The sequence below is a fragment of the Hyperolius riggenbachi genome, chromosome 6, assembly GCF_040937935.1.
Source record: "Hyperolius riggenbachi isolate aHypRig1 chromosome 6, aHypRig1.pri, whole genome shotgun sequence".
In the NCBI taxonomy this organism is placed as follows: domain Eukaryota; kingdom Metazoa; phylum Chordata; class Amphibia; order Anura; family Hyperoliidae; genus Hyperolius; species Hyperolius riggenbachi.
In genome coordinates, this window is record NC_090651.1 from 78,445,498 (window position 1) to 78,466,153 (window position 20,656).

Genomic DNA, 20,656 nt, shown 5'->3' on the forward strand with positions numbered 1-20,656 from the left:
TTAGTGGAGGCTCATTTGAAAGCAATGAGAAGTATGGCTAGATTAGAGTAGGAACAGCTATTCACACTCTTGTACTCTTTTGCTGGTGAGAAACATCCCCACCCAACCTGCAGCCACCGTTCAGGCACTAGTGTTCTCCCCAGAACACTAGTCAAGCCGGGTGGCTTGAAAATGGAGCTGGGTGGCATGAAAAAGTAGCCGGGTGGGGCGAGATGAGAGAATGCAGGACCAGTGCTTCTGTGCACAATTCTGCTTACAGCATAAGAGGAGGTGAGCTGATAACAGCCGGGTGCTCACCAAAACTAGCCGGGTGGAGCACCCAGTTAAAAGTGCCTGGGGAGAACACTGCTCTTGGTCTTTTCAGTGAATCTACTGATCAGTAAACAATGTGACAGCAGTACTAAACCAATGTACACACACCGCCAGTAGGTCATCATTCCAACGGAGCCAGGCAAAGTCTTTCAGGCCTTTGGGAATATCAGCAGGAATGTTTTATGTGTAGGATCTATAACTATTATTTTTTTTTATATATATTTTATATCATACTGATTTTAAGTTAATTTTTTTTTTCTTGGTTATTTACCGTTGTTCAGCGGAAGAATTTACTTCTGACCAGTGGGGCCAATCAGACCATTTTGATTGGATATCTGATTGATTGGAAGGAAATATTGCTTTGTGTGTACTACATTGCAGAATGTACTGTAAAGGTGGCCATATACTCGTTAGATTAGCAGCAGATAGATCATCAGATAGATTTCTTATCTATCTGATATGTTTAGGAATTTTTTTTTTTTTCTAGGATTAGAATTCCAATAGATTTCAGTTTGAAATCTATTGAAAATCGATCTGAATGCATTTTTTTGCCATCAGATTTCCATTAGGGCCAATGCAAAATGATAAGCAATCTCAGCAGATCGACCTAGATTTTTCACCCTGCCAGATCGATTGAAATCAATCGAAATCGGTCGATCGGTCAACCGATTTGCAATCGACCGGTCGGCCAGAAAATCGGCTGAGTGTATAGGCCCCTTAAGTGTAGATTCCCAAGATTGAAACCAATAACTCTCATCTTCTATGTTGGAGATATCTACATTTTTTTTTTGTACATAATTTCTCGTAAAGGAATGTTTAATGGAAAAGCCAAAATGACCCATGATCAACTTCTATGTCTCTCGATTGACTGACCACAATGACATGTGACTTCTGCTTTGGATCAGCTGATGTGGGAAACATAAAGGAGACGTGATTTTGATCAGCCAGTCATTGTCAGTCTGCTCATTTTCTGTGATTACATAAGTAGGAGGATTTGGTTATCTGATATAACAATGGATGTACCGGTGCACATAGCCTCCTCCATAGTGTCCTGATGCCGCACTTTTTATTCTCTCTGGCTAATTAAAATATGAGGTTGGTTGTAACACTGAAGGGTGAGTGCTAGTGCACAAAGCAGAAAAAAAAACTAAAAGTACACCTGAACTGGATATTATATAACATACGGTACTTTAAATCCTGATTTATGTGGGGTCACACATCACAGCTCTATCCGTACCCTCTTGTGGCCCCCGCACTGCTACAGCTATCAGTGCACTATTGTTCCGAGCTCAATCTCCCTAAGCCCACACAAGTCGCAGCTCTCCTGCGCAGTGTGCTGTTACACACAGAGATGTTGGGAACCATCAGCGGGGAGTGAAGGGGGTGTTCCTAGGGACGGACTAGGAGAGAGGAACTGCCACTTCCTCCCCGCCCATATTTGACTTTCTGCTCAGTTGGAGATTACGGCTGAGCAGTGTGGAGGCCACGGGGCGCTTGAGGGTGTGGAGGGTGCTGTGACATAGGATTTAAAGTATGGTATAGGATTTAAAGTATGTGAAATATCTGGTTCAGGGCTACTTGAAGTAAAGAAAAAATGCAGAGTACAATCTTAGAGAGATGTTTTATCCAGGGCTGTGGAGTCGGTACAAAAATCATCCGACTCCAATTCAGACTCCCCAGTTTATGCAACCTCCGCCTCCAGGTACCCAAAATTGCTCTGACTCCACAGCCCTCCCAAGGCTATGGAGTGAGATCGAAAGTCTGACACAGACTCCTCAGTTTATGAAACCTCTAACTCCAGGGACCCATAAATGACTCCAACTCCACAGCCCTGGATCTATCTCTTGTTTGTCTCCATGAAAATAATGGATTATGTAAAGTGTAGGAAGCCAGAAATATAGAGAACCTGTCCTGGAAGGAGCTTTTCCATGAACTAAGGGTGAAGATTTTTATATCTGTCCTAAATAGATGGCTGATGATTTCTTAATTTAAGACTCCTTTCAAACTATGTGCGGCAGACAGGACAATATAACGCGATGCAATTATTTCAATGGTGCTTTCACACTGGCAAGTTTGTGGTTTGTTGCATTCCATCGGGATAATGCACTACATACATGCAGCGCATTACAGGGAGATGTGCGCCGTTCTGGGTGCAGTACAAGCAGAAGTCTATGGACTATACTACACTGCATGTGTCACATCACAAAGAAAATCATGCAAGGCTACTTTTGATCACTTTTGAGGTGTGATCCTATTTTTCTGACTACACAACGGAAATAGCGTGGAAGTAGCCTTAATGATCTAGAGAGGGAACCTGATGTAGAACTGCCCTTAGACATAAGTTGACTGTCTTATTTTCTTCATCTGTCAGATCAGGTAATGATCTTTGGCTTCAGCTGCCAGTCAGTCTGACTGAATTTTCCCAGCTGATCACAATTGTATTCTGATGCCACAGGATATTTGCTTTTCCCATCTTTGTAGAAGGAAACACAGACTTGCAAGCATGTCAGTACTGTGATTGCTGCTGACAGCAAGATAGATGCTGGATTGTGCTTTGTAGGTCCGACTTTCATCTTATGTTGGTAGGTAGCCTGAGCATCTGGTCTGAGCCTCCTGCTCTCCATGCCTCTCCCCCCAGTCTTGCAAGATGCCAGTTCTGTCTGGATAAATGAGTTTTGCTTTGGACTGTTGATGCTGAGCAGGGAGAGTGGAAGCTTTAGAACTAAACTCTATTAGATTTGTGGCTTTTATGGGAGCAGATTGCCACTGTAATATCGTTAGTGGAATAATCCTCCCATGTTTAAGTCTTATTATTGTGTGTCCAGGGAGCCGTACACGCATAACAAGAGCATTTACGCAGCATATGCATTGGATGGAATGACGTCACCCCTGCATGCTGCCTGTGATATCTGTCAGAATTAAGTCACTGGAAGCTCTGATGTGAGGCCATTTGGTCTTTGTTCCAGATGTCTGTAAACTGTTTAGTTTTGAGAAATACTAAATAACAGGGCTAATTAGAGCTGAAAAAGCAGACTGTTCTTCTGCACTGTCTCTGCAGAGATGTGTTGTCTCTGAAGGCTGTAGTTCTTCATGCCATCCAACCTAAACCAGGATTTCCATTAAATCCATTACACTATAGGAAAAAATAATGTTAAAGGAATACTGTAGGGGGGTCGGGGGAAAATGAGTTGAACTTACCCTGGGTCTGGGCCTGCGTAGTACGCTCCTGGTGACATCAGCGGGAGCGAGGACACGGCAACGCAGGCGCAGTGGTTTTCAGACTTTAAAGTCTGAATTTCCAGAAGTGAACCGGAGGCGGGGCCGGAGCATCGGTGAGTGGCTGCGCGGGCACAGGACGTCTGCGGGGGACCATTAGAAGCTCCGGGTAAGTTCAACTTATTTTCCCTGACCCCGACAGTATTCCTTTAATGTTCATATCTTATTGTAACATTCCATGCCTGGCTCACCAGCATGTATTACCCGATATTACAGTACAATTGATATAATGACTTGACAATTGCATTGAATTTGAAGAGAATCGGTGTCCTGAACACGGCCGCACGATTGATCGATTTTTCAAGCTGAAATCAGTTGAATGAATCAATTGGGAATGGCAAAAAAATCTAGGCTGCAAGGGCTCAATCGGGGGTTTGGCAGTAACCACGCTCGATAACGCTGCGACACAGACCCCCGCCCCCTGTCCCCCCAGCTGTATGTGTCCGTCCACTGGCACGACTTATGGCGCACTCATGTTTGGCATCTCCATAAGTGCCTGCTCATGTAGTGACGTCCCTTCATGCACAGTCATGTGGTACAAGCACTTGCAGTGCCACAGGTGGACAGGTGAGTCTTTAACTCTTGTCACCTGGAGGGGGGGGGGGGGGTATATGTACACTTTGGGTGGCCCAAATTTAAAAAAATGTTTTGATCCCTACAATTAACACGAACTGTTATCCTGTTTTTTTCAATAAACATCCGATCAGACATTTTGGAAAAATCTTTATATTAAATCTAACGGAATGATTGAACAACATTATCTAATCAAAACAAATTGTGCCATGTATGGGCATCACAACTGTCATTCATGTTTCTTTATTTTATTGGAAGTGATTGGCTACCTTTAGATGACCTGGGTACTACTATAAATCCTAGGTTGGCACACATCTGCACAGATAACATAGCGAGTAGTAATTATGAAACCAAGCCAAGCTGCATGGACAGTTTTAATGTCCTGCTCTTCAGTGATTTCCATATGGCAAGTCTTAATATCCTGCAATGCCACCAATAGGCTAAACCGCTTTAGTAGTTTGAGGTTAAAAATATCCTATATAGTCCAGCCCACTCCTGGTCTAGAAGCAGGCCGTTTTTGTGGCTGCATCTTTATAATTATTGCTAAGAAATAAATGCTTGAATTATACCATCTGCTGTAAAACTCCTTTGGGCTGAATCCTCCTGGGCATCCGGGACATACACTATGAATGTGCTGCTTTAGAGAAGTGTAAAGAATGAAGAGTAGTGTGTTATCGTGTTGAAGGGATTATTTCAGTGACCTTAATGTTAATCTGCGGATTTTCTGTCTCTCGCTGTCACTTTGTGCAGCAGCATCAGCGAGGATAGACATGGGGTACTGGACCCCTCCAGGTGAGATATACTGTGTACAATGCTTTATTTATGATAGGCCTATCGAGACCTTGAATTGCTTATTAGTGTGTGTTGGCCATAAAACACTTCAGCTTGGAGTCGTGACAGCTTTATTCGTGTGGCAGTGGTTGTGCAACATCTGTCAGTGTGTGTAAAGTTATCCACTGGCCTTTGCAGTGTTCACCAGAGTCTATTATCCCGGCTTTTGTGTTAGATGCTAATATCTGGAAGATGCCAGAAAATCAGTTTTTCAGTAACCAAGTCATCCAGTAAGTTCACTTTTTTTTTTTTTTTTTTTTTTTTCTACGGATATGAAAATTGACTTTCTGGGTATTTATATGCTCTTATCCATGCATCCATTCAGTCACTCCTCAATCTCTCCCTTTGTCTATTGACTCATCCATCCTTCCATCCATCTTTCCATGCATGCCTTCCTCTGTCCAGCAGTTCACCCATCCCTTTATCCATCCATTTACCCACCCACTCATACATACCTCCTTCAGGAGAGGCAGTTTCTGTTTCACTGTTTAGTTAAGCCAGTAAGTATGGTCATTTGAAAGTATACCATTCATTCATATGAGGACTAGCATTTTTAAACTGCATTTTTAAGCACCGCTAACCCGAGGCAAAGCTGCCTAAGATGAGCACAGAGGTATGTTCATACTGGATCCATATACCTCTGTGCATTCCCCTCCTCTCACCCCCTGGTCCCCATAATCACTCCTTGAAAAATGTGACTTGGCTAAAGTCAAAAATTCAGACTGGAAGATGGAGGCTTGCTGTGATTCCCTCTCCTATCATCCTTACATTCCCTCATCTCTACATGCCCCCTCCTGGACTCTCTCCCCCCCCCCTTTCTAAATAAGACTCTTAACGTATCCTGAATCACAAATGTAAAGGTGCCCACTAATGATTCAATCTTGCTCTATCTGACCATTTCTGTGCAATATGAGGAACTACCTAAAGTATCCATTCAAAGTGAATTTACTGTTTATTCCTCTATTACATAGATTTAGTAGGATTTGACAAAGATTGGATTATTAGTAGGCACCATAAGACAGACTTTTAGGAGTTGCGGACTTCTGACAACACTGTTTCCGTTCCTCATAAAGATGCTGAATGAAGCAGCAGCACCAGCTCTGTCCAGACCTTGCTGTGAACTCGTTCAGTTCAGCTCCTTCATGTGACAAGATTTTTAAAGAACACCTAAACTGAGGAGGTTATGGACGCAAGCATATTTGTTTACGTTTAAGCAATACCAATTGCCTGGCAGTCCTGCTGATCTATTTGGCTGAAGTAGTGTCTAAATCATATACATGAAATAAGCAAGCATCAAGTCAGACTTCAGTCAGAGTACCTGATCTTAATGCTTTTTTAGGGGCTGAGGCACAGGATCAGCAGGACAGCCAGGCAGCTGGTATTGTTTAAAGCCTAGGTTCTCAACGTGTGGTACGTGTACCCCAAGGGGTACTTCTGATGGTTCCAGGGGGTACTCAGGCTTGATATAGTTAATCAAGCATAACAAATTTAGAGTTTTAGAAAATGATAAATCTTATTTAAACAATACCAAAGTAGAATTTTATCTAATTAAAAGCAATAGTAAATGCTTGGACATTGTTTAGAACCAATTATAATGTACTACAATTTAAATATATATTTGTCAGGGAGTACTTGTGATAATGTGTATTATGGTAGGGGCTACTTGGTGAGCACAGAATTTTAAAAGGAGTACATATCAATAAAATGTTGAGAAACACTGGTTTAAAGGACACCTGAGGTGAAAATAAACTAATGAAATAAACAATTGTATCTATCCTCATTCTCCTAAAAATGACAAGATATTCCAGTTTTATTTTATATTGCACTATTCAATGACACAATCTATGAACTATTGATCCTTTTTCTCTTTCCTGCTCTCAGAAGCTATTTTCTGCTAGGAAAGTGTTTTCTAGTTGTAATTTATCAGTGAGGCTCACATTGTAGTCTGACCCAATCCTGACTCAGACAGGAACTGCCAATTACATACCTGATTAAGGCCCAGTTCACATTGGCGTTCTGAGCCAAAAGGATTCAGTGAGCGGATCTGGTCTCCGCTTCACCGGATCCGGATGGCTTAGTCCGTGGCCCGGTTCACATAGTGAAAACTGATCTGATCAATGATTGATCGGATCCGTTTTCACTCAGCAAATACATACCTTATTTTCAGTAGTAGCCGGCGGTTGAGGCTTCCTCTTCTTCCGCTGTGACTACATAGTCACATGAAGCGTCATGTAGTCACACGATGTGGAAGAAGACAGAAGCCTCTACCACCGGCTACTACTGAAAATAAGGTCTGTATAAACCCTCCCTCACCCACCCGCCCGGCTGCTGCACCCTCCCATGCCCCCCTCCCCTGTGGAACGGTCCGTTTCTTCACTAGTGTGAAGAAATATTCCTTTTCCCATTGCCCCAATGCTGCAGTATTTTTTTGTCCGAATTCGTTCGCTAGGCAGAACGGTCCGGAAAATTAGGGCCTGCAGCATTTTTTAGATCCGTGGACCGGAACGTATCCGTAGCAACGGACGCATGTAAATGGGTCCATAGGTTAACGTTGGATCCATTCGCATCCGTTCCGTTTGTACAGTATACGTTCCGGTTCCGATCCGGAAAAAAATACCAATGTAAACCGGGCCTAACACTTTTAGGGCTGGTTCAGACGGGCGTTTTTGTGGCGTTTAACGCAGCGTTTCAGACGCAGCGTTTTTTGGGATCTACTGCCATCCCATGCAAGTGAATGGGAGCGTTTAGAGCTGGCTTTTGCAGGCTTTCATGAAAGCCTGGCAGTAGATCCCAGCGTTGAGTCTAGTCTCAAAAGCAACATGCTGCTTTCAGAGGCAGTAAACGCGAGGAAACAATAGCAGAGACCAGAACTGCTAGCCTTGAACGCTTTTCAAAAGCCTTCAAAAGCTAGCTTTTAAACGCTGGCGTTTGAACGCAATGCCAAGCAAAAGCTCAGCAGACACCCGTGTGAACCAGCCCTTAGGCAGAGCATGAAAAAAAAAAAGCACACAGCATAGTTATTTGTGTGCTAGGCACTGTGCATACACGTCTATCTCATCATGTCACATGTCACCTCGGGTATCCTTTAAAAGGAAACCTTCATATCCCTCTGTTTGGGTGCACTTTAAAGGACAACTGCAACGAGAGGGATATGGAGGCTGCCATACTTATTTTGTTTTAACCCTTTCTGGACCAGCACCCTCTGCCCCCTTAAGGACCAGAGGGTGCTGGTCCAGCAAACCGCCGCTTCCCGACGAATCGCCGCAAGTTACCGTTGCTCCCGCCGTACACGCCGCTCTGTCCACGCCGCAGGCTGCTCTCTCTGCCGTCGCTATGACGGCAGAGCGCTGTGCGCCGGTCAGGAGCCGCTCTCATTGGCTCCTGACCCTGTCACTTCATGTAAGCCAATGGGAACGGCTTACATGAATGACAGGGCCAGGAGCCAATGAAAACGGCTCCTGCCTGGCTCACAGTGCTCTGCCGTCACAGAGGCGGCAGGGCAGCTGATTGCGGCGCGGGCAGAGCGGACCGAGCGACGTGGACGGGCTGGGGCACGCGGTCAATGGGACGTAGAGTTTACGTCCGGTTAGGACCGCAACGCCCCCTGCCCGACGTAGATTCGTACTTGCTCGGTCCTCCGGTAGTTAAACAATAACAGTTGCCTGGCTGTCCTGCTGATCCTCTGCCTCTAATACTTTTAACCATAGACCATGAACAAGCATGCAGCAGATCATGTGTTTCTGCCATCGTTGTCAGATCTGACAAGATTATCTGCACTCTTGTTTCTGTAGTGAATCAGACACTGCTGCAGCCAAATAGATAATCAGGGCTGCCAGGCAACTGGTATTGGTTAAAAGCAAATAAATATGGCAGCCTCCATATACCTCTCATTACAGTTGTCTTTTAAAGTGATCCCTACCCGAAGCTCGGGATTACATACCTTAATAGAGGGAAGCCCCAGAATCCTACTGAGGCTTCCCTCGCTGATCTAGAACCCCCCCTCCCATTGTAGAGTGCGGCCCGCCTCCAGGTCAAGGCAAAGCAGTTCTTATTCCTGATCCGTGGGCGGCACAGTAGGCGTGCAAGCCCTCCCGCGCATATGCAGTGCCACAGAGCCCGCGGCTCCAGCTTACTGCGCATGCGTGGGCAGGCTGGTTCAGCTATTGCGCTTCCCCGGATCACGAAAAAGAGCTCCATTAGGAATAGCGACCATGCATTTTCTCTAATTTCTGAGGGGCCGCGCTCAGTGTCGGGGGACATTAGAATACACAGGATCAATAGGATCCCGAACTTCCCTCTCTGTAGGTAAGTATCTGATGTTATGTACCCAAGCGTAGGCTCTGGTACTCTTTTTAAGCCTTTCAGTTTCAGAACACTTTATCTTACAATGATGGGAAATATTTGGCTACTCTGTTTATAGATGATATCTGTACAACTGTGCCCAGAACTTTAGTTTTAAAGAGTTTTTTTTATTTGTGTTATACACACAATGAAAAACAAAGTGTAGCATTCATTTTGCAAAAAAAGTGCCCTAGCAGGGGCTATCCAAAGTTTTCTAAACATAACACATTAAACAATGTGCAACACAGTTTATATTCACAAACAATGGGAAATAAACATATACACAGAGAAACAATCGAAGAGTAACAAATAACAGGTGGAACAGGTTTGGTCTTCCGAATCCTATCAGATAGCTTAACATCTATATCTGGGGTAAGAACTACGAGAACTGCAATAGAGGCCGCAGGCCTAGATTATCCTGGTGGCGGAGCGTCCAATATGACCACACATTATGGAAGATGTCTAATCATTCATCTTGACCAATATATATTCTGTAACCATAGTAATAGTCACCAGTGTCTTGTAAAATGGCATCTAGATACAGCTGCTACCTTCTGAATGAACTTATGTACGTGGTTTGAGATCTTCCTCTGCCTGTTCCCCAGAAGATAAAGCGTAGGATCATAGGGATAAGGGTTCGGGATGAGAGCTGTTAGCTGGGCGTGAATAGCTAACCAAAACTTGTGAGCTTTATTACAACCCCACCATATATGCCAGATTTTGCCAATTTTGATTACAACCTCTAAAGCACAGGGAGTTAGAGGGATTAATTTGAAGTTATCTTAGCGGGGTCACATAGGCACGATGCAGGAGGCAAAATGTAGTCTCCAAAAATGGAGTTGTAACAATGGAACAGCTTTCGCTTAGCTTTCTACAGTAAGGGCCTGTGCACACTGCTGCGCTAAATCCCATGCAATTTTTAAATCGCAAAGCCTTTATGAAAATAGAAAAATCGCACAGGACTTCACTATTTACATGATTTTTCAAAAGACCTTGCGATTAAAAAAAACCCATGCGATTTTAAAAGCACAGCAGTGTGTACAGGCCCTTATTAGGGTCACTCTGTCGTCTGCTTCCTAACCTAATTTTCGCATATCCCTAATATGAGAGATAGCTTGGTTCAAAAAAGAAACTATCCCTGTTTGGAGAGATGTGGTTTTGCACCAAGTCTCAAAGGGGGGGGGGGGGGGGTATAAGCCAGAGGTTTCTTAGGGGTTGTCAGAATCCAGATGTAGTGGTACACCTGGGATCTAAATTGCTCTCTCTTTGGCATATCAAACTTGGCAAAACTGAGTATGATTAATAATAGCAAAAGAGTGGAAGAAAATACTTTAAAAGTCTATTTAGTGGTGCAGTCAGACCTGATCCTGGCTTCCTTGCCTCCCTGCCCCTGAGTTGGCATGCAGCTGGGAGTTTAGCTGTTGCTTTTTGTTCCTGATGATCTTTGCCTCACAAGTTTACTTGATGGAATGATCAAAGTGACAGCCCAGACTCTACATAAAAAAAAACCACTCTCTTTACTCAAATCATGAGGTGATATTAATTTTATTGTTTTGATACAGAATTTGGTAAGTTCCTTTTGATTGTGTGAACTGTGTGTAGTAAATGTTGTCTGTAGCTATAGAATGAAAGCATTTGTTGGTATGAGACATGATACATTAGTGGTGATGTGCAGATGACATAATTCCTCAGTAGATGCCGTACATCTGCACAGCAAAACTTTCATGTAAATGCATTCTTTATTTCTGGTTTGGTTAGTAGCTGTATTTCAAGTCTGCATCCTGCCATAGAGACTAATCGTCTTACGTTCCCTCCAGCCACTTGGCATTTGTGTCTTGGATCCGGTTTAGCTGTCTTTCCCTCCTGGCCCAAGGAGATGGGAAGAATGTATTGATGATGCTGCCATCTAGTGGTTGCATCTTCAACTGCTTTGCATTCTTTTTTCCAGTCATGGAAAGTGGATGATTATCATGTCCAGCTAATAAAGACATTTATTTAGAATTTTGTCTAGAACCTTTTTCTTAAAAATACTAACTTGTTTTGTCTCATTTCTTACAGAAGGAACTGAGTCTCCCCCGAAGAGGAAGCTTGTAAGTAAAATTCTTCTATTGGTGCTGAGTGAGTGGTGTGATTGTCCACTTCATGTCTTGTTAAAGAGAACTTGTAGTGAAAATTGCTGATTTACAATAGTCATTAAAAATGTATTTAGTCAGCGTTTGCCCATTGTAAAACCTTTCCGCTCCTTCATTTACATTCTGAATTTTATCACAGGTGGTGAGATCTTTAGTACAGTCAGATGATTAGCAGAATGTTTGTTTACTCAGAGTTCTAAAGTCAGTACACAACATACCTGGTCTCTTAGAACAGAGTTCCCCAACCCTGTCCGCAAGGCCCACCAACAGTACATGTTTTGCAGAAAACCACAAACATGCACAGGTGGGGTAATTAGTGTCTCAGCAGAGCGGATTAACTACCTCTGTGGATTGCCACAAAACATGCACTGCTGGTGGGCCTTGAGGGACTGGGTTGGGGAAGGCTTAGAATTTTCCGGGGGGGGGGGGGGGAGAAAATATTTTATAGCTGTATAGTTATTTATCTTCTTAGACTTAACATTCCTAGGATGGTTACATTTAATATACAGATATAGGAAGAAGGGTTTCCGATGCTGAAACCAGGATGATTACCGTAAAGATGGGTATACTGAATAATTTACTGCTTTCTCATTCTACTATATGTCGTTACGCTGCCTATTTAAAACACACTTACACAGGCATATTATCCCCTAATAGAAGACTGACTGCTACATGATGGTGCAGTGACCACATCAGCTTTGCACATGGCCATGATTATGATCTAGTATTTATATAGTGCCAACATCTTCTGCAGCACTTTACACAGTATATAGTTTTGTTACTAATTTGTCCTTGGAGGAGATCACAGTTTAATCTTTACCATAGTCATATGTCCATTGCTTTCTACGGCCAGTTTTGGGGGAAAGCAGAGCTGATTACCTCTGTGGATTTCCACAAAACGTGCACTGTTGGTGGGCCTTGAGGACAGGGTTTTGGGGAACACTGTTCTAAAGTCTGACCACAGTAGCTCCTTGCTGGTTTCTGGTGTATGATTCAGACCCTACCGAAGCCATAAAGGTCATCAGGTATTCAAGGCAACTGCTTTAAAGAAAAGGTCAGCCTCCATATCACTCTCACTATAGGATCACTTTAACTGCTCTGAGGCTATTATTTTTGGTCAGCGGTGAGGTCATGTTCACCACCTACTTCCTGTGCACCACAAAGTCCCACCTTGCCGGACACATGGCCCTTGATACAATTCACTCTTTTTCTGAGTTTCTGTTTAGGTGTTGATTTTACAGTATATGAATAACATAACTTTCTAGCAGCCAGCAAGGGAAAATGTACATATGGTTTGCCATATTTACTTCATTTTTAGAACTGTTTTGAGTGATAGGTGCTGAATCATTTCTGCTTTGCATGGATTCTGGGAAATGTAGTCTGACATCTGTTGTTCTTATTTTGGCCAATACTGACTGACCCACCCAGCAGCTACAGTCAGAGTGGACAGAAAGTAATTTGTCCTGCAGTGAAAAGCAAATGTAACCCATGATACAGCTATTCAGTCCAACACTTTGCTTTTTAATGCTGTTTTTTATTGTTATCCTGATTACTGTTAAATTGCTTTATCCACTTTTGGGTTTAACATTTAGTGCTGCCAGCAATTCTATTACTCTGTGTTGGGCTGCATACAGGAACAGCTAGCCACATTTTATTCCGTTTCTACCACGAGATCCAGCAAATAAGGCAGCATTCCTGTCTGCTCCCTGCAGGTCAGTCAGGCTCGTAAATTAGCCAGGATTAATTGGAACAAATGGTTTGTTTCTGGCCGGTAATAACAAGCAGGTGAGTGAAACTGGCATCTGATTAAAATATAAGCTTGTAATAAGATTAGCAGGTCGGCCTGAGCTGCCATTTTGGAGCGGAGGTCATTCCTTCAGCGTCCCGCAGTGATGTAGGGCAGGCGGTCTGGACAGTTGCACACTAATAATGAGCAGGAACAGTCCTGTGAACAGCCTGTAGGGGACACGGTGAACATAGATGGAAAACACTTAACTTTCCTTATGCCTGACATTACATTACTGCAGAGGGAACATTAGTTCTTCTGCTTAGAAGGCTTACAGTGTAACTTTCATTCAGCATAAAACACATAGTTCCATCTTATATACAGCTTACCAACTTCCCTTACCTTGAGTCTATAGATCCCCTTACGGATCTATAGATATGGAGGAGAGTCCTCTCTCCTGCCTCCTGTATTGCTATATCTACCGTACTTATGTCTTGTCTGTGTATCTGTATACTTAGTACAGGGTGTTCTATATAACTGTGGTGCTGTTGCTTGTCTACCTGTTTTGTTTCTAAAATGTTTCTGCAGCACCACGGAGGATGCCTGTGCTTTGCAAATCAATAATCATAAAGCCCCTGTCCAGGTACAGATCTTAGTGCTCCAGGTACAAAACTTAGTGTTGGTTCACACTTGGCAATTCTTCAGCGCTTTGCTGATCGCCAGCTATCAGCAAAGCGCTGCTACTAATGTATCCCTATGGATACATTCACACTGCAGCGTTTCAGGGGCGATTGCGCTGTGATTCTCGTTTTATTGAATTGCGAGATTTTGACTTTAAATTGCGGGCTAGCAGCGCTCCAAGCACTGTGAACTAGCCCTTACTAATTATTATTGTTGATGTATATAGCTCCATCATCGTCTGTGGCTCTGTGCAAAGGAAGAAACCAACAAGGGTACATGATATACAGACATTGGTACACATGACAATGCTGTACAGACTTTGGTGTATAATATAGATGTGCTAGAGAATAAAAGTTACAGAGGCAATTACAGATTGCCCAGCAGGCTTATGATGAACCAGAACTCCTAGGAGAGGTGGAAGGGGCTAAAAAGCACCAAAAAGCCTCCTTACTAAAAATGCTTTGCAAAACCGAAGGCGGCAGATCTCTGTTTTGCATTGTGTTTTTAGTAGGACGGCAGTGACAATTGTATGATGATTAACAAAACGTACATCATTTGGTACTTAGGTATTTTCCTGTCTGGAAAGTTTGGCAGCTTTTTGTTAAAGTTCTGTTAAAGTCCTAGCCAGATCTAAGGTGGCCATATATCAGGGGATGTATGGGCAGATCAACCATGAAACAGATCTCTGATTGAATCTGATCCGAGAGCGATCTGTTGCCTGCTCATACACCACAGACCAATTTCCGATATATTTAAGCATAGAAGTGTGTTCTCCGCCCAACCCCCCTCCCCCTCAATGCTCCCTAAAATCTAAAATGATTGAATCATATGGTCGATTGGCACACAAAATCACTAGATACACAACCACCTTTAACTTGGTACTCTGTTCAGATCTTTTTAGTGAGTGGTGAGCCAATTAGACATGACAAAAAAAAAAAGTCTGAGAAAGTCATAGTTTCAGTAAAACATTCATTTTATCTTTTTTTTTCTTGCGTAGATACTGCAAGTCATTTTAATAAACTTATCTCAAAGTATATGTGTCGCCTTATTAAAGCATCCTGATGAGGGCCAGGTATAGCGGCAGAGTACTTTCTATCAGGAGACCACGCTGGCACCAGTCCCGTCACGACTGTCAGAGTATCAGCTGGCCCTGGTTACTGCTTCTGTGTGGCAGTCTTCAGGCTTCTTTGTACAAATTACTTTGGATTATGCAGCTTTGATAATACGGTGCTTGGCAAAAATGCATGAAAATATATTGTGTGTCCAGCAGGCGGATTGTCCCCAAGAACCTATTTGGGCCTCCCTTACATACCTCAGGGTAAAACCTTCTCTAGACAATCCTGCTTATCCCCAGTTCTGCCCTACATGTGGGATGTGGATTACCTCCTTTCTTCCCACAGTGTATGTGCATTTTCTATGTGATAGTTTAGAATCCTCCAAGTGATTTATTCCTTTGTTACAAAGCGGAAAAGGTTCTGGACCAAAAATAGTTTAACAATTCAAAATTTAACCACTTAAGCCTATCTGGACGAGTATTTTTGTCCAGATAGGCACAGCTAAAGGCAAAGTTTTCAAACAGCGGTACCGCCGGGTTGTACCCCGGCGGTTTTCCGTGCTGGTTTTCCGTGCCGGGAGGAGAAAGAAAGCTTCTCTGAACCAATCTCAATGCCTTTGATGAAAGGACATGACCTCAGAGGTCATGTCTATTCATAAGAATGTAACTTTTTTTTTTTTTACTTTGTTAACATTATAACACTGCATTGTAAACCAAGGAGTGTTTATCGCCATCTAGTGGCAAAAAGTGAAATTACCCTGCACAGATTTTGTATTAAAAAACAAACAAACCAGTAAATACCTACCACGTAGATAGATATATAAAAAAAAAAGATAAGTCTCTAAGGCAACTATTAATGGATTTTTCTTTTTGTAATATTTTAAATTTGCTTGGTAACTGGGGGAGGTGGGAGGGGTTTTTGGAAGTGATTTAATTATATTAGTTTTAGTAGATAAGGGCTTACAATTGATGGAAAACAAAAATAAACCACAGAAAAAAATACACCTTTATTTCCAAATAATATTTTGTTGCCATACATTGTACTAGGAATATAATTTAAATGTTTTGATAGCAGAGACTAATGGGCAAATACAATGGATGGGTTTTATTTATAGTAGCATTGCTTATTTTAAAACTATAGGGGGTGGAATTGGAGAAATAGTGTATTTTTCTTTTTTTGTGTGTGTATTTGCCTTCAAAATGCATAGAAAATAAAGTAATTACTGAAAACAATTAAAGCTCACAAAAACTTTAATTTGTGGCGAAAAAACAAAATGTAGATCATTTACGTGTGATGAGTAGTGATAAAGTTTTGGCAAATGAATGGGAGGAGTGCTGACAGGGAAAAATTGCTTTTGTCCTGAAGGTGAAAACACCTGTGGGCTGAAGTGGTTAATTTAGCCTTCTTAAAGGAAACCAGAGACGACGAGTCTTCAAAGTTTTTTTATACATACCTGGGGCTTCCTCCAGCCCCATCCACCCGGATCGCTCCCACGCCGCATTCTCAGTCTTCTCCATCTTCTGCACTGGGTCCTGTAAGTCCAGCCAGTCTGCGCAAGGGGCAGTACTATTCACCGCCAGAGGGAAATGGAGGGAGCGCACTGCACTCGCTCAGACTGGCCGCAATTGGCTGAACTTACAGGACCCGGTGCAGAAGATGGAGAAGACTGAGAATGCGACGTGGGAGTGATCCGGGTGGATATGGCTGCAGGAAGCCCCAGGTATGTATAAAACTTTGAAGACTTGTTGTCACTGATGTCAAAGGTATTTGCATTCATTCAGCTTTAAGTGTGCATCTATGGTTTCCCATGATGCACCACTCCTGAATATGCATTCACCTCTTCATGCCCCTGAAAGTAAGGCTCACATCTCTTTATGCCCCTGAAAGCAAGGCAGCGCATCCAAAACCGCTGGTGTATAGTGAGCCTGTAGCTAATAACTTTACAGTCGCATCAGCCCAACATGCATACAGCCTGTTTCTGACTTACTGGTCCTCATCAGTGTATGGCATGAATTGATATGGCTTGGACCAGTACTACAGAATAGCCAGCTAGCTGGGGTTTGGGTCACCATGAGCTACCTGGGTATTCTGTACAATTCAAAAGCACATGCTATCAAGCAACTTAAAGAGGAACTCCAGTGAAAATAATGTAATTAAAAAAAGTGCTTCATTTTTACAATAATTATGTATAAATGATTTAGTAAGTGTTTGCCCATGTAAAATCTTTTAAATCCCTGATTTACATTCTGACATTTTATTACATGGTGACATTTTTACTGTTGGCAGGTGATGTAGCTGCTGCATGCCTTTTTGGCAGTTGGAAACAGCTTTAAACAGCTATTTCCCACAATGCAACAAGGTTCACAGACAGGAAACTGCCAGGAGTACCACTGTCCTCAGAGTTTCTTTTTGGAGGGGTTTCACCAAAATATCAGCCATACAGCGCCCCCTGATGGTCTGTTTGTGAAAAGGAATAGATTTCTCATGTAAAAAAGGGCATCAGCTACTGATTGGGATAAAGTTCAATTCTTGGTCGGCGTTTCTCTTTAAAGTGGACCTGAACTTTTGCACAGGACAGAAGGAAAATGCAGAGAAATCCACCCCGTATGTATTTATAGAGTTTAGCATGTCTAAATAATTCGCCCTCATCTGTGACTAAGTAAATTGCTTATCTGGGACTAAGTAATTTGATCCCTCAGCTTTGTCAGCTGACTGCTATGGCAGAGAGCTCATTGGTAAACATGTCTGTTTCCAAGAAAGCAGGAAGTAGTCACACTGCAGATTTATTACAGTATACGTATACGCTGCAACAAAGAAATGTTTTTCTTTAAAGGTTATTATGCTGTTGTGTATCTATTAGAGCGGAGAGGAAATTCTGCATTCAGGTCCGCTTTAAGGTAGAAATCTGGGCATCCTTAGTAAGTAGTTGCCTATTGTCTCCTACCTCCCACTTGTCTCCCTAAGAAGTGTGTGTGTGTGTGTCCAACAAGAGGTTAAAAATGTTATTCGGTGTGAGGTTACATTCAGCCCTTATCACATCGATACAAGAATCCGGTTTCAGTGCTGGACCTGACCGTACAGATGGGACAACTTAGTGCTATAAATATCTTCATTAGAAGAACAGCTGTCTCTAATGCTCTTCCAAGATCTGTAGATCTGTTACCTTTATAGAACCTCTTCCAGCTAGTTTCCTCCTCTCATGTGCAGCTGATTGTGTGCCTGTAAATATACTGTGCAGTCCCTGCAGTACCAGCATCAACAGTTCAGTGTGTAGGTCTACTAACTAGAACATTTGTTCAGCTGTGGAGTTTATATATGCTTGAGTGTTTAAGGTCCCAGAGTGGCAAGCCATTAGAACCTTTGGATTGTATTGCTTTTTGTATCTCTGTTAGGAATTTCCTCCATCTCCTGTCATGACAGGTCAGTAGCACAGGAAATATTTTTTTTTTCTTAGAATCTTCAAGACTGAGAACAGTTTTGCTGCTATTTCATCATGTATCCTCACTGACTACCCCCTCATCCTACCATGGGAAAAGTCGGGGTTATCCTGAAGTAATCTTACAGAGTCTAAACTTAGTATACAGTATGATGGCTAAGTACATTTTCATTGGTTGCCTTAAAGAGGAGCTGTTAGGTATAAGGTCTCAGAGAAAATAAACACATATATCAGTAGCTAAAGATTGGCTGTACTTACATTACATATGCATTTCACTGTCCACGTTTGTACTTCACAGAATTTGTATATAGTATATGCAGAGATAGATGCTCCTGACAGCTCATGGCAGGCTCCATGTTTGTGAAGCCAAATGTGTCGTCATGTCCTGCCTGATTCCTGATCACAGATAAGCTCGTTCTTGAACAACACGGTGTGCAGTGAATATTAATGAGCCATGTGGCTAGGAACAATAGCTGACTCCTGCAGAGTACTCTGCCCCGAGATTTATCAGTGCTACACAGCTAGACGGATTACAAGCTTCTGTAACGTCTCATTAGCAGCCGAGGGGAGGGCCCCAGAATGCTTTGCAGTTTAGCTGCGGCTTGCGTCTTTATGGGTCTATAACAGACTTGCTGATAAGCACACATCAAAGGTAACTGAAATGTTTATCTTCACTAATGGCTTTTGAGCTTCCTTCTAAACTGTTTAACACAGGAGAATAGAGGTTTAACCACTTCAGCCTACAGCTTCGAAAATCTTATGCATCCAAGCAATGTTCACCTCCCATTCATTCGCTAATAACTTTATCGCTACTTATCAAAATTAATTGATCTATATCTCGTTTTTTCCGCCACTAATTAGGCTTTCTTTAGGAAGTACATTTTGCTAAGAGCCACTTTACTGTAAATACATTTTAACAGGAAGATTAAGATAGAAATGGAAAAAAAACATTATTTCTCAGTTTTTAGCCATTATAGTTTAAAATTAATACATGCTACAGTAATTAAAACCCATGTATTTTATGTGCCCATTTGTCCCGCTTATTACACCATTTAAATTACGTCCCTATCACAATTTATGGCGCCGATATTTTATTTAGAAATAAAGGTGCATTTTTTCAATTTGCGTCGATCACTATTTACAAGCTTATAATTTTAAAAAATGTAATAAGATACTCTCTTGACATGTATATTTAAAAAGTTCAGACCCTTAGGTAACTATTTATGTAGTTTTTTTTTTTTTAATTGTAATTTTTTTTATTATTTTTTTTAATACAAAAATGTATTTGGGTAATTTTAGTTTGGGAGGTAAATAGCCAATTTTAGATGTAAAATAATGTATTTTTTATTCAGTACAGGTATGTGGGTGCAGTTTACTATTTGGCCACAAGATGGCCACATTCAAAAAGTTCCTAGATGCGAACGATGTCGCATCTAGGAACTAAAATGAAGAGAAGTTGTTTCCTGGGGGCAGAAATACCACGCTCTCTGATGAGAAAGCGTCGGTATTTCTGCCGGAGACTTGGATCGGTGAATGGGAATTATATTCCCATTCACTGATCGGGGGGGCAGCGGGAGGCAGCGGGGGCGCGCGCGGGCGCGCGCCCGATCGCGCGCACCACACGGCTGCAGCACCACTGCCTATCTGGACGGATATATGCGTCCAGATATGGCGAATTAGCGTCTGCAGCCTGACAGTTACTCTTTAAAGGACATCTCCAGTGAGAAGGATATGGAGGCTGCTTATCCCCTTTCAAATACCAATTGCCTGGCAGTCTTATTGATCTGTCATGTGTCTGAATTGCACACTGGAAGAAAACTTGCTGCAAATCCGGTCAAACTTCAGTTATACTTCTGATCTACATGCTTGTTCAGGGTCAAGGCAAGGTGAAAATAAACTATTGAAATAAACAATTGTATTTCCTTCTCCTAAAAATGACTTTTTAAGATATTCCACAGTTTTATATTTAAATCTACTTTTTAAGTTTTAACGGTTTTATTATTTTTGCTAAATGACACATTCATTGAAGTATGCCAGAGCTAAAATCTATGTACTGTTCACCCTTTTGATCTCTTTCCTGCTATCAGAAGCCATTTTCTGCTAGGAAAGTGTTTTATAGTTGGAATTTCTTATCAGTGAGGGGCACACTGTAGTCACTTCCTGTCAGGACTGAGTCAGCCACTTACATACCTGATATTTAACTCTTTCAGGCAGAGAAAGGAAAAAAAAGGAACGCGGCATACTTATTTGTATGCTTGGTACTGTACATACACATGTCTATCTTATCATGTCA

At 42.2% G+C, this 20,656-nt stretch overlaps 1 protein-coding gene across 15 annotated transcripts in view; it reads left to right on the forward strand.

Annotated features, from left to right (window-relative positions):
- Nucleotides 1-20,656, forward strand: part of MAST2 (microtubule associated serine/threonine kinase 2) — a 292,830-nt gene that overhangs the window by 116,156 nt on the left and 156,018 nt on the right. For all 15 annotated transcript variants that reach the window (XM_068239556.1, XM_068239565.1, XM_068239557.1 and 12 more), the window contains one exon: nucleotides 11,392-11,423. In XM_068239556.1, the coding sequence (XP_068095657.1) occupies nucleotides 11,392-11,423 (32 nt within the window). The remainder of the gene's footprint in view (nucleotides 1-11,391; nucleotides 11,424-20,656) is intronic.